The 12411-nt window shown below is 68.6% G+C and overlaps 2 protein-coding genes across 2 annotated transcripts; both read left to right on the forward strand.

The window, feature by feature from the left end:
* The first annotated feature begins 258 nt into the window (after positions 1-258).
* Positions 259-2415, forward strand: UFC1 (ubiquitin-fold modifier conjugating enzyme 1). Its single transcript, XM_067313577.1, has 6 exons — positions 259-417; positions 1040-1107; positions 1411-1474; positions 1711-1787; positions 2029-2119; positions 2199-2415. Exons 1-6 carry the CDS (start codon positions 295-297, stop codon positions 2268-2270), a joined length of 495 nt encoding a protein of 164 aa, XP_067169678.1. The 5' UTR covers positions 259-294; the 3' UTR covers positions 2271-2415.
* A 498-nt stretch (positions 2416-2913) lies between these two features.
* Positions 2914-12366, forward strand: USP21 (ubiquitin specific peptidase 21). Its single transcript, XM_067313556.1, has 14 exons — positions 2914-2977; positions 6308-6401; positions 6489-7284; positions 8601-8660; positions 9196-9319; positions 9684-9795; positions 10080-10217; positions 10511-10575; positions 10710-10813; positions 10928-11014; positions 11137-11215; positions 11611-11718; positions 11867-11981; positions 12064-12366. The coding sequence occupies exons 3-14, from the start codon at positions 6514-6516 to the stop codon at positions 12152-12154; spliced, it is 1854 nt and encodes a 617-aa protein (XP_067169657.1). The 5' UTR covers positions 2914-2977; positions 6308-6401; positions 6489-6513; the 3' UTR covers positions 12155-12366.
* The last annotated feature ends 45 nt before the right edge of the window (positions 12367-12411 follow it).

Below are 12411 nucleotides of genomic sequence, written 5' to 3' on the forward strand. Positions count from 1 at the left end.
TCGTGCCCGTGCTTAAGATGGCGGCGATGGACACAGCGCTCCCTAGCGTCACGGTTTGTCCTCGCCCCCCCCCCCCCGCCTGTAGTAAAGATGGCGGCGCTGGGACCAGCCCCACCCCGGAACGTCACTGCTTGTCACGGTCCTCTGCCCCTAAGAAAGATGGCGGCCTCAGGCCTAGTTTCTCCCAGAGCGTCACCTCCGGTCAGCGGCCTTTGCCCCTAGCAAAGATGGCGGCGTGCCAATGCAAACCAAGCCCCGCGAAGCCTTTTCCGGTCCGCCCCGCCCTCGCCAAAGATGGCGGACGAGGCGACGCGGAAGGTGGTGGCGGCGCTGCCGCTGCTGCGGACAGCGGCGAGCCCGCGGGACCGGGAGCTGTGGGTGCAGCGGCTGAAAGAGGAGTACCAGGCGCTCATCAAGGTAAGCCCCGCCGCCGCTGCTCCGGCAGGGGAGCGGCTCGGCGCTGCCCGGGCTGCTGGGGCCCCGCCGCGACGGTGGCCGAGGAGGGTCGCGCCGAGGCTCGCCCCCGCCGCGCACAGCGCCCCCTGGGGGTTGCCCCTGGCCTCCTCCTCCTCCGCAGCGCTGCCCGGGCTCCCTCGTTCCCCTGGGGCCCACTGTCACCCCCCCCCCCCCAGCAGGGAGGCCCTGGGACCCCTTGCTGCCCCACGTCCACCCCACCCCCCCAGGTCCCCACTCCCACCAGCTCCAGTTTCCCCCCATTACCCTGGGTCCCCCCAGTTCCCCACTCCCAGCTGCCCCAGTTCAAGCCCAGTTGCCCTAGGCGTGCCCCAGCTCCCCCAGTTCCCCACCCCCAGCTCCCTCAGTTCCACCCTAGTTGCCCTAGGTCCACCCCAGCTCCCCCAATTCCCCATTCCCAACTGCCCTACTTCCCCCCCTCCCATTGCCCTGGGTTGTCCCCCCAGTTGCCCCAGCCCAATCGCGGAGCTGCCCTGCAGGCCGGGGGGCTCCAGCTGGGCCGAGCGGTCGGGCTGAGCCAGGCCAGGGTCACGCCATTCCCACTCGCCGCCCGTTGCCTCCCCAGTATGTGGAGAACAACAAGAACGCCGACAACGACTGGTTCCGCCTGGAGTCCAACAAGGAGGGCACGCGGTGGGTGAGCGGCAGGGCTGCGCGCCTGCGGGGATTGCCGGGGCCCTGGGCCAGAGCGGGCAGCGCAGCTGCGAGGATCCTCGAGCCCGTCGGCCCCGTGTCGGTCGGTGCTCGGGGCTGTTCGGCACGGCTAAAACCCTCCCGAAACTACCTCTTCCCCTGGCGCTGGCCGTGAAGCACCGGGATATTTGCTCCCCGCCACCCCTGGGGCTGCTCTGCGTGTCCCAGGTAGAGGCAGGAGGGGACCCAGGCGTCCTGGCCCCGCGGCTGGGGCGGCCACCCTCGACGCCCTCTCTCTTGCAGGTGGTTTGGGAAGTGCTGGTACATCCACGACCTGCTCAAGTACGAGTTTGCCATCGAGTTTGACGTGAGTGTCCCAGAGTGGGTGATGCGTCGGGACCCCCCGGGCTCTGCCCCGCTCCCTGCCGCACCCCAGGGCTCCTCCAGCCACGTCCATGGCGGCCAAACCCACCGCAGGGGGACAGGGGAGGGAACGGTCAAAGCCGTGCCGCGAGCTGCCTCCAGGCATGGATGTGGGGACGGCTTTAGGGCGTCCACGGGTGCTGATCCCCACAGCGATGCTCACTGTGTCCCCGCCGACAGATTCCTGTGACGTACCCGGGCACTGCCCCTGAAATCGCCATTCCGGAGCTGGATGGGAAGACAGCCAAGATGTACAGGTCGGGCGTTTGGGTGGATGTGGGGGCTGCCAGCGAGAGTGGCTGGGGGCACATGGGGCACCATCCCCGGCTGTGGCCATGCTGCGGGACTGTGCCGGCCACGGCCAGTGCTTTACCGGCTGAGGGGTGCTTCCACCACCCCAAAATGGGTCCAGGGCCAGTGCCAGGCTCTTGCTGGTGCTTGGGGAGGGCTCCGGCTTGCCACGAAGGGGAGCTCACGGCTCCATCGTCTTCCCCGCAGAGGAGGGAAGATCTGCCTCACCGAGCATTTCCGGCCCCTGTGGGCCAGGAACGTGCCCAAATTCGGCTTGGCCCATCTCATGGCGCTGGGGGTGAGTGTGGGCGAGAGCCGGGGCAGCGCGTGGGGGTGGTGCCGCGGGGCCGCTCACGGCATCTGCTCCCGCTCTGCAGCTGGGCCCCTGGCTGGCCGTGGAGATCCCCGACCTCATCGCCAAGGGCCTGGTCCAGCACAAGGAGAAATGACCGGAGCAGACCCCGGCCCGCCACCGGCAGGAGCTGGGCCGTCCCTGAGGGCGATTCCCACTCCATCGAAGAGCGACTCCCCGATCCCTCGGTCTTCTCTCCCTGCTCTGTTTCCTCCTCTTCTCCAATAAACGCTGCAGCCGCACACCCTGCCGTTGTCCGCTGCTCTCTGGGGCACCGTGCGGCCGCTGTGCCGAGGCTCCCGTCGCCCCCCGGGCAGCCGAGGGCTGCGGGGCGCAAGTGCAGCCCCTCGCCGTGCTGGCGATGCCCACCGCCGACCGACACTGCTGAGAGCAGTTTCAGGGTGCCTATGAGGCATTTCTAGGCCCAGTTGCCTCCCCAGGGCACCGAGTCTGCCGTTAGCCCGCAGTGCGCTGCTCCCTCCCGGCACGGGGCCGCACCGGGTTGCGGGAGCCCTGCGGCGCCGCCAGCCGCAGCCGCCTGGCGCGACCCTGCGCTAACGCTGCCCTGAGGGGGCGCTGCCTCTTTAAGAGCTCCGGGAGGGGGAGACACGCTGCGCCTTTAAGGGACGTGTGTGGGGGGGAGAACGCCGCTCGGTCTCCATGGCGACGCAATGGCGTCAGAAGCGGGGCCGGTGGCGCATGCGCGGGGCGGCGCGTGAGGCTGCCGGGGGCCGGGCAGCGGGAGGGAGGGACAAAGATGGCGGCGGGTGCTGCGGGAGTTGTTGCCATGGCGTCCTGCAGGAGGTAGGGCCGGGCGGGGGGGCGGGGGGCAGCGACCCCCGCGGGGGCGAGGGGGGACCGCGGGGGGGGTGGGGGGCACGGGGAGGGAGGGCGATGTGGGGGGAGGGGCGGCGCGGGGGTCGGGGTGGGGGAGGGGCGGTGGGGGCGGGGCGGCTGCGGGGCCCTGGGGGGCTGATTCCCCCCCCCGCCCCCTCCCCGGTGCTGCCCGGGGCAGGGGACAGCGCCCGGGTGGGACGCGGCGTGGGGACAGGGCCAGGCCTGGGTGGGACACGGTGGGGAACAGGGCCAGGCCGGGCTGGGGATGGGGCCTGGGTGGGACACGGAGGCGTGACAGGGCCAGGCAGGACAGGGGAGATGTTCCCGGTGGGACACGGAGCTGAGGACAAGGCCAGGCTGGGGATGTGTCCTGGGTGGGACACGGGGGGGACAGGGCCAGGCCGGGCTGGGGATGGGGCCTGGGTGGGACACGGGGGTGTAACAGGGCCAGGCAGGACAGGGGAGATGTTCCCGGTGGGACACGGAGCTGAGGACAAGGCCAGGCTGGGGATGTGTCCTGGGTGGGACACGGGGGGGACAGGGCCAGGCAGGGCTGGGGATGGGGCCTGGGTGGACACGGGGGGGACAGGGCCAGGCAGGACAGGGGAGATGTTCCAGGTGGGACACGGAGTTGGGGACAAGGCCAGGCTAGGGATGTGTCCTGGGTGGGACATGGGGGGGACAGGGCCAGGCAGGGCTGGGGATGGGGCCTGAGTGGACACGGGGGGGACAGGGCCAGGCAGGGCTGGGGGTGTGTCCTGGGTGGGACACGGGGTTGGGGACAAGGCCAGGCTGGGGATGTGTCCTAGGTGGGACATGGGGGGGACAGGGCCAGGCCGGGCTGGGGATGTGTGACAGGGCCAGGCAGGACAGGAGATGTGTCCCAGGTGGGACATGGAGTGGGGACAGGGACAGGTCAGGCTGGGGATGTGTCCTGGGTGGGACACGGTGGGGGACAGGGACAGGCTGGGCAGGGGATGTGTTCCTGGGGGGATGTGGGCTGGGGGATGGGACCAGACAGGGCCGAGGACAGTGCCCATGAGTGGTGGGTTGGGGGACAGAGCAGGGGACATGTTCCATTTGGGACATGGGGGTAGGGGACATGGCTGGGCCATGCATGGGATGGTGCCCAGGTAGGACACGGGCTGGGGGACAGGGCCAGGCTGGGCAGGCGATGTGTCCCAGGTGGGACATGGCAGGGGGACAGGGCCAGGCAGGCAGGGGATGTGTCCTGGGTGGGACACAGGGGGGACAGGGACAGGCTGGGCAGGGAGCCTGTTCTGGCTGGGACATGGGGTGGGGGACAAGGCCAAGGCAGGACTAGGCCAGGTTGGGCAGGGGACGTGTCCCAGGTGGGACACAGTGTGGGGACAGGGCTGGCTGGTATGTGGGGGTTGGGGATGTGTCCCAGGTAGGAAGCGTGGTGGGGGACAGCGCCAGGCCAGGTAGGGGATGTGTCCCAGGGGGATGCGGGCTGGGTGACGGGGCTAGACAGGGCCGGGGATGGTGTCCAGGTAGGTCACAGGTTGGGGGACAAAGCTTGGCCAGGCAGGGAGGTGTTCTGCATGGGACACAGGGTGGGGGACATGGCTGGGCCAGGCACAGGATGGTGCCCAGATGGGACATGGGCTGGGGGACAGGGCCAGATTAGGCAGGAGACAGTGCCCAGGTGAGACATGGGGTAGGGACAGGGACAGGCAGGGCAGGGGATGGGTCCTGGCTGGGACATGGGATGGGGGACAGAACCAGGTCAGGCAGGGGACATGTCCTAGCTGGGACATGGGGTGGGCAACAGGGCCAGGCAGGGCTGGTGATGGGTCCTAGTTGGGACGTGGGGTAGGGAACGGGGCCAGGCCAGGCAGGAGACCTGTCTCATGTAGGACATGGGATAGGGGACAAGGCCAGGCGGGACAGGGGACACATCTCGTGTAGGATGTGGGGTGGGGGACAAGGCCAGGCAGGATAGGGGATATGTCCGGAGTGGGACATGGGGAAGGGTGACAGAGCCAGACTAGGTAGGGGATGTGTCCCAGGTAGGACACAGGGTGGGGACAGGGCTGGGGATGGTGCCCAGGTAGGTCACAGGTTGAGGGCCAGGGCCAGGCCAGGCAGGGGACATGTCCCACATGGGACATGGGGTGGGGGACATGGCCGGGCCAGGGAAGGGACAGTACCCAGGTAGAACCTCAGAGAAGGTAGGGGACAGGGCCAGGCAGGGCTGGGGACATGTCCTCGCTGGGACATGGGGTTGGGGACAAGGCCAGGCATGGCCGGGGATGGGTTCTGGGTGGGACATGGAGGGGGGGGATGTGTGTGACAGAGCCAGGCTGGGTAAGGGACATGTCCCAAGTGGGACACGGGCTGGGGGACAGGGCCAGGCCGGGCAGCAGGAGAGTGCTGGAGGCCTTTGCCTTGAGCGTGACCTGGCCCGATGGCACCTGACCTGCCCCCATGTCACCTTGCCTGCTGGCCGGCCCGGCTGCAGTGTGACCTGGTGGGGTCCTGGACGCGCCGCGGTGGGTGACGGGGTCCCGGTGCTCCCAGGAGCGCTGCGGCGGCCGCTCGGCCCCTTCCTCGTGGCCCGAGGCCACTCACTGGGGCTGCCCCACCTCCGCCGCGACGGTTGCTGAGGGCCAGCGGGTCTCGCTGCGTGACAGCCACCGCGGCCGGGACGTGACCGTCCTTCCCCCCTTGCCGGCGTGAAGGAGCTCCCAGACACGGGGCCGCGGTCCGCAGGGCCCATCTCCTCTGCTCTTGGGCGACGACCGCGCGCCACTGGCTCCTCGCGGGTGTGCCGAGCGCTGCCGGCCATCGTGCAGGGTGTCCCCTGTCCCCCGCGGCCCCAGGCGGGTGGCGGCGGCTCCTCGGAGCTGCCCCTTGTGGAGCGGCGCTGGGGAGGTGACCCTGCCGCTTCGCCTGCTGGCTCCGAGCTCCGATTCGGCAGAGCCCGGAGCGAGCGGGCGGGTGGGAGGAACCCGCCTGGCGGCTGTGCCGAACGGATCCTCCGTGACTCACCTCGACGGCTCGGGAAGCTCACGCCGGAGCTGTCACCTCCACTCGGCGCCAGGGAAGACGGCAGCCTGCCTGGGGCTCCACGCGCCCGGCGGCACCCGAGGGCTGTCGGCCGAGGGGACGGGGTTTTCCCTCTGCGCTCCTCTTCCGGGCCCTTCCAGCCCAAACACTGGGGCTCAATGACGCCCGAGGGTGTCCCCGAGGCTGCGCTGTCCCCCCGCCCCGTCCCAGCTGCCGACAGTTCGGGAAGAACCCACGCCTGGACCCCTTCTCGTTGTGCCGCAGGGCCCTCGCTGCCGGGACTCTCCGGCCCATCGGTCACCTCGGACGGATGTGAGCCCAGAGCTGGCGGGGAAGAGACGCTCGCGGCACGAGAGAGGTAGGTGTCCGCCCCGGTGCCTCCAGCGCCGGCTCTTCCCATCCGTCTCCGTGCTGCCGGCTGTAGCTCCAGCGCGTTTCTTGCCAGGGTTCTCCTCTCCGTTGTCTCCACGATGCCCCAAGCCTCCGAACACCGCATCGGCCGGGCCCGAGACCAAGCGGTCGTCACGTCCCAGCCCAAGGCTGCCTCCAAGCTGCCCAACGGACACCGGGCCTTGAGCCAGGAGCGCCATGCCTCTGCCTTGGCCTCCTCCGCCATCGCCAACGGGCTCTCTCCAGCTCCCAAGCTTCGCCTCCTGCCGCCTCGGCCCGGCCCGCTCGACGACCGGGGGAAGAAGCTGGAGCTCGAGCGGGGCCGGGCCTCAAAACGCGGCGAGGCGCTCCGCGGCTCGGTGTCCCGCCGAGGGCCCGTGAAGGCGGACCACGCGGTGCGGGTGCCCAGCTCTCCGCAGGCGGGCGCCATGTCCGGCAGCGCCTCCTTCTCCTTGCCGTCGGGCGCGTCGCTGGCGGGACGCGAGGTGGAACGCCGCAGGAGCAACCTGGCCCGCTCCAAATCCATCAGCATCGGGGACCTGAGCCAGAGCGGCGGCCGGGCTGAGGACGTGGCGGCGGTGCTGAGCCGCCTGGTGCTGAGAGACTGCGGCCACCAGCTGAGCATGGGCTCGCTTGCTCTCAAGAGAAGCTCCTCGCTCCGAAGGGTCAACGTGGCTCCGGGGCTGGACGGGAAGCCCATGGCCCCACTGCTCTCTGTCCGGCCTGAGGGTTGCCCGAGGACTCATGCCCCCGATCCCCAGTACACCCACACCCAGGACATCTTGGCACCCGGCAGCCCGCCCCTGAGCAGAGCCCCAGCACCCGGCAGGCCTGAGGAGAAGGCGTCAGCTGTAAGAGCCTTCGGGATACGGCCTGGATGTGGTCGGGTGTGCTCTGGCTGTGTTTTGCCTGTTTTCGGGGTGTGGGATAGTGGCTTCGTTCCCATCTCTTGCCTCAGGGCCCTGGGACAGGGCAGGGGTGTCTTGTCACCTCTCCCCAACCCGTTCTTCCTTGAGACACCCCCCAGCTCGAAAGGGTTGAGACCCCTCAGCTCCGAGGGTCCTGGGGGATGCCACCCCGGTGCAGGGACACAAAGCTGGGCGCCTGCGGGAGCGTTTTCTTGGCTGCCCTTTGCCCCCTGGAGCAGCCAGGTCCCATCCTCTGCTTGCCCTGGGCCACGTGGAGATTAGGTGCCCTGAAATCGCGGGGCTGGGCCTGCGGAGGGGTGGGACGGGCACCCGGCGCCGTCCCCACGGAGCAGATCTGCCATCCGGAGCGGAGGCGGCCGCTCCGCGGATCCCGCTGAGGGTGGCCCTGCACGGGGCTGGCTGCGCGGGGCTGAGCGGTGGCCTGTCCCCCCGCGGCAGCTCTCCCAGGACCGCCCTCGCTCGTGAGCGTGGCGTGGGGCGCGGGCGGTTGTATTTTCCTTTGCTACGCCGTTCTCCGAGCACCCGCTGTCCCCAAGGTAGCTCTCCCTCTAATTAATCCCGCTGAGATGAGCCTCGAGCAAGGCCCAGAATAGCCAGGGGAAATCGGATCAGCTAATGAGCTGTGGCTTAGAGAGGCAGAGGGAGGGCCCCAGTGGTCCTGGTGCCGCAATCCCATCCCAGCTCTCGGGCTGCCCTGCTCCTCCGCGCGCCGGAGTCGTGCCGGAGCCATGCCGGGGCTGCAGGGAGCCACGTTAGTGGAGCTGCCGTGGAAGCTGCACCGGACCCTGGCCACCAAGCGGGAGCTGCAGGGCAAAGGGGCCGATATCTCCGAGTCGGTGGTGCACACGGCAGTCATGGGGCTGCTCCTCATGACCAGCGAGGTAAAGCTGCGCTCCTCCGCCCGCGCGCCCGGCACCCGGCCTCAGCACCGGCGTGTCACGGCCGGATGAGGTGGCCTGGCATGTCGCGGTGGGGAGGGATTGCCATGCGGCCGGGAGGGTGCTGGCGTTGAGGTGATGAGGGACAGGGAGTGAGTCCGTCTGTCTGTCTGTGTGTAGGAAGCAGGAGGGTTGACTGGAGCAGGTTGCCCCGTGGAGGTGGTAGATCTGGCCCTTGCGTGCCGGGATGGATGGGTTGGCATGGTGCTGTGCCCGCTGGGAGCCCTCGGGGTGACCAATACACCGTGCTTTAGCCTCTCCGTGATCCATATTCACTCCTGTCCCTCCGTGTTCCCACAGACCCATCACACCCTCCTCCTGGGCTCCGGCCACATCGGACTCAGGAACTTGGGCAACACGGTAAGCACCCGTGGCCCCCGCACCCGGTATCCCCCATATCCCGCGTCCCCGTGCCTGATGCCCCCATGCCCTGCCCACGGCAAGCAACGGGCTCTCGCGTCCCCTCTGTGCCAACGGGACTAAACGGGAGCAGGATGCGTGCTCAGCCCCGTCCTGCGCAGCGCGGCTGCTCCCTTCCTAGGCCTTATATAAGTCTCCTGGGGTTCCCGGCTGCAGTAGGTGCTCACGTGGCTCCCGCCAGCCTGGGAGCTCTCCCTGGGCTTGGACCCGGAGCGGCGTAACCAAGCGGTTCCCTCCCCTTTGCAACGCCCCAGGGGGCTGCCGCGTCTGCCGGGCTTAACCCTTCCTGTGTGCGGGGCCTCCATGGGACAACGTGAGCCCTGGGGCCTTGGGGAGACCGTGCGCGGCGGCTGCGAGCGCAAGGGGATGGGGCTGAGGGGGGACACCACCGAGACCTGGTGGCTCTCCGCGGCCACCCCCGGTGCCCGGCACGGCCGTGGGTAGTGCCAGCGTGCCCTCGGTGCTCTCGCCGCAGTGCTTCATGAACGCCGTGCTGCAGTGCCTGAGCAGCACCAAGCCGTTGAGGGACTACTGCCTGCGCAAGGAGTTTCACCAGGAGCAGCCCGGCGGTCCCCGGACCCAGCAGGAGCTCACCGAAGGTAGGGAGCTGGGCGTCCTGCAACCAGCAGGCCTCTGTCCGGTCCCGGCGGGAGCTAATCCTCCCCGCTGACTGTTATATAAATGCCCCGTCATGCCCGGTCTCCTGGGCCCGCTCCTCCATAAACCCAGAGCTCGTTAGCCTCAAGTGGCTCCACGTCAAACCCGGCCAGGAGCTCAGGAGCTCTCCCTGCTCACCCTTGGTGGCCATGGCAGGAGGGTCCCGTCCCCGCTGCGAGGAAGGTGCCCGGCTCCGTCCCGCGCATCTCCTGCTTCCCTCTCAGAGTGGGAGCTGGATTGGGACTGACCCAGCGGTCAAAGGGGTGAAACGGTGCTAACGCCTGGGCTCGGCCTGTCTCCCCGCAGCCTTCGCAGACGTCATCACCGCCCTGTGGCACCCGGATTCCACGGAGGCTGTGAACCCCGGGCGCTTCAAGGCCATCTTTCAGAAATATGTCCCCTCCTTCACAGGCTACAGGTAGGGTCTGACCCCACTGCTGTCCTGGCTGTTCTGGGGAGAGGGATGCATCACCCAGGACACCCAACCCTCCTCCCTGGGCACAGCAGTGTGGTGGGTGCTGGGAGGGGACGCTGGGGCCTGGCAGAGCCGAAGGGAGATAGACATCAAGCTCTGGGAGGGCTCACGCTATCGTGGGGAGGATGCTCGGCTGGGGATGGCTGGGCTCAGGGTGTGGGATGAGCCCCGGTGCTGGCAGAGGATGGAGGCACCCATGGATGCTGATGAGCATGTCCCATCTGCAGCCAGCAGGATGCACAGGAGTTCCTCAAGTTCTTCATGGACCGGCTGCACGTGGAGATCAACCGGAAGGGCCGCAAGACGCCCAGCATCCTCTCAGACGCCAAGCGGCCCTCCGTGCTGGAGGACTCGGACCTGCTGAGGTGAGGAGGGGAGACGTGTCCCAGGCAGGTCCATGCTCCAGGCTGTGGCAGGAAGCTCGCTTGGAGGCCAGGGACAGAGTAGGATACTGCCGAGGGCATGTGAGAGCTGTTGTGGGAGGGACCTGCAGCAGCCGATCCCCAGAGCCTGTTTTGGGGCTCAAGAGATGGACCCCAGCCGTCCCCTGCCTTGGGCTTGCACCCGGCCCAGCCGGGGCAGAGCTATCTGCTACCCGAGCTCCTGCCCGGCCCCGTTTCCCACGTCACCTGGACCAATCCTCTGCCGTTCCCTGCAGTGATGACGAACGCGCCAACCAGATGTGGAAGCGATACCTGGAGAGGGAGGACAGCAAGATCGTGGGTGAGCACGGCTCTGCGCCGGCCTGGGACGGGGTGACGCAGTCCTGGCACCTAAAGGAAGCTGGTGGGCCCCTCTGGGTGCTCTCCTGGGTGGCACTGCTCTGCCTGGTCTCACGCCTTCCCCTCTCCTCCCAGATCTTTTCGTAGGACAGCTGAAGAGCTGCCTCAAGTGTCAGGCCTGTGGCTACCGCTCCACCACCTTTGAAGTATTTTGTGATCTCTCCCTGCCCATCCCAAAGGTAGGGACAGGGGAGAGAACGGGGTGGCCTTCCCCCGTACCTTCCCCGGCCACCCTGCTGTCCCCATGCCCCTTGTGTGTCCCCGGCTGAGCCCTGTCCCTGTCCCCCCTGCAGAAAGGCTTTGCTGGCGGGAAGGTCTCTCTCCACGACTGCTTCAGCCTTTTCACCAAGGAGGAGGAGCTGGACTCGGAAAATGCCCCGGTAAGAGACCGATGTTTGGCCCGGGCAGGGCAGGCTGCGAAGGCCGGGCTGGGGCCGGCCCCGGGGCTGCTCGCGGCCGCTCTGCGCCTCGGCCGCTCTCCCCAGCGCCCCGTCTTGGGCAGGTCTGCGACAAGTGCCGGCAGAGGACGCGGAGCACGAAGAAGCTCACCATCCAGCGCTTCCCCCGCATCCTGGTGCTTCGTATCCTTGCTGGCAGGGCTGGGGTGGGAGGCGCCCGTTTGCACCGGGCTCTGCCCATGGGGCTCTCGGACCCACGTGGAATCCCCCAGAGCATCGTTGCTGGGGGCTCAGGCACTACATTCCCCCGGTGCCACCGGGGCGATGGGTAGGGGACACGTTTGGAGAGTGGACGTGGGGAGAGCGCATCATCACCGCGGCCTGGCACGGATGGGGGATGTGCCCAAGTCGCAGACCACCAGGAGCTGGGGTGACACCTCCCTTGCTCGTCCCTCCCTGGGGAGGTGGCACGTGGCTCCCCGGTGACACAGAGAGCCTGGCTCCACACTGTCCTGCCACTCCAGGCTCTGCTCCAGCTCTTCCCGATCCAGCGCTTCCCTTAACCCGGGGCCACCCAGACCTGAACAGGTTCTCCACCACCCGCTACTCCATCAAGAAGTGCTCTGTTTTCGTGGACTTCCCCCTGCAGCAGCTCAACCTGAAGGAATTCGCTAGTGAGAAGGCAGGTAAGGCGACGGCAGGACTGCGGGGCCCGCGTGGCGTGGCGACGGCGAGGGGATGAGGCCGGGCTCCCTCGCCGGTGCTCCCCGGGATCGGGAAGGCGCCGGGCGAGGGCGGCCGCGCGGCACTGAGCTCTGCCTCCCTCCCGCGCAGGCAGCCCCGTGTACAGCCTGTACGCGCTGTGCAACCACTCGGGCAGCGTGCACTACGGGCACTACACCGCCTTCTGCAGGGACCAGGCCGGCTGGCGGGTCTACAACGATTCCCGGTAGGTGCCAGCCGCGGGGGCTCGGCGGTGCCGGCGCTCGGGTGCCGCGGCGCCGAGCGGCTGACACCCACCATCCCCGCAGCGTGTCGCCCATCAGCGAGAACCAGGTGCCGTCCAGCGAGGGCTACGTCCTCTTCTACGAGCTTGACGATCCGCACTGGAAGAAGCAGTGAGGCGGCGGAGCCGGTGTCTTGCCATAACCCTCTTACCTCAGCCGGGGCGGCGGCGGGGGCCGCGGGGGGTGCAGCTGGCACGGGGCCAGGCCCCCCGTGCCAGGCACTGCCGCTGGCCCGCTGCCGGCTCCCTGGCGCGGGGCTTTGTACATAGGACGAGTGTGTAAATACCCCGGAGCTGCCCCGGGCGGGGGCTTTTGTGAATAAATTTACTAAAAAAAAACAAATTTGGGGGCACGGGGGGGGTGGTCCAGGGG

The sequence above is a fragment of the Apteryx mantelli genome, chromosome 31, assembly GCF_036417845.1.
Source record: "Apteryx mantelli isolate bAptMan1 chromosome 31, bAptMan1.hap1, whole genome shotgun sequence".
NCBI lineage: Eukaryota > Metazoa > Chordata > Aves > Apterygiformes > Apterygidae > Apteryx > Apteryx mantelli.

Excerpts from the sequence above, each read along its gene's own strand:
- UFC1 (XM_067313577.1), top strand. The coding sequence starts at position 295 with ATGGCGGACGAGGCGACGCGGAAGGTGGTGGCGGCGCTGCCGCTGCTG. Across the intron at positions 418-1,039 it reads AGTACCAGGCGCTCATCAAG|TATGTGGAGAACAACAAGAA; the intron begins GTAAGCCCCGCC and ends TTGCCTCCCCAG. Across the intron at positions 1,108-1,410 it reads TCCAACAAGGAGGGCACGCG|GTGGTTTGGGAAGTGCTGGT; the intron begins GTGGGTGAGCGG and ends TCTCTCTTGCAG.
- USP21 (XM_067313556.1), top strand. The coding sequence starts at position 6,514 with ATGCCCCAAGCCTCCGAACACCGCATCGGCCGGGCCCGAGACCAAGCG. Across the intron at positions 9,320-9,683 it reads CCAGCAGGAGCTCACCGAAG|CCTTCGCAGACGTCATCACC; the intron begins GTAGGGAGCTGG and ends GTCTCCCCGCAG. Across the intron at positions 11,719-11,866 it reads ATTCGCTAGTGAGAAGGCAG|GCAGCCCCGTGTACAGCCTG; the intron begins GTAAGGCGACGG and ends CCTCCCGCGCAG.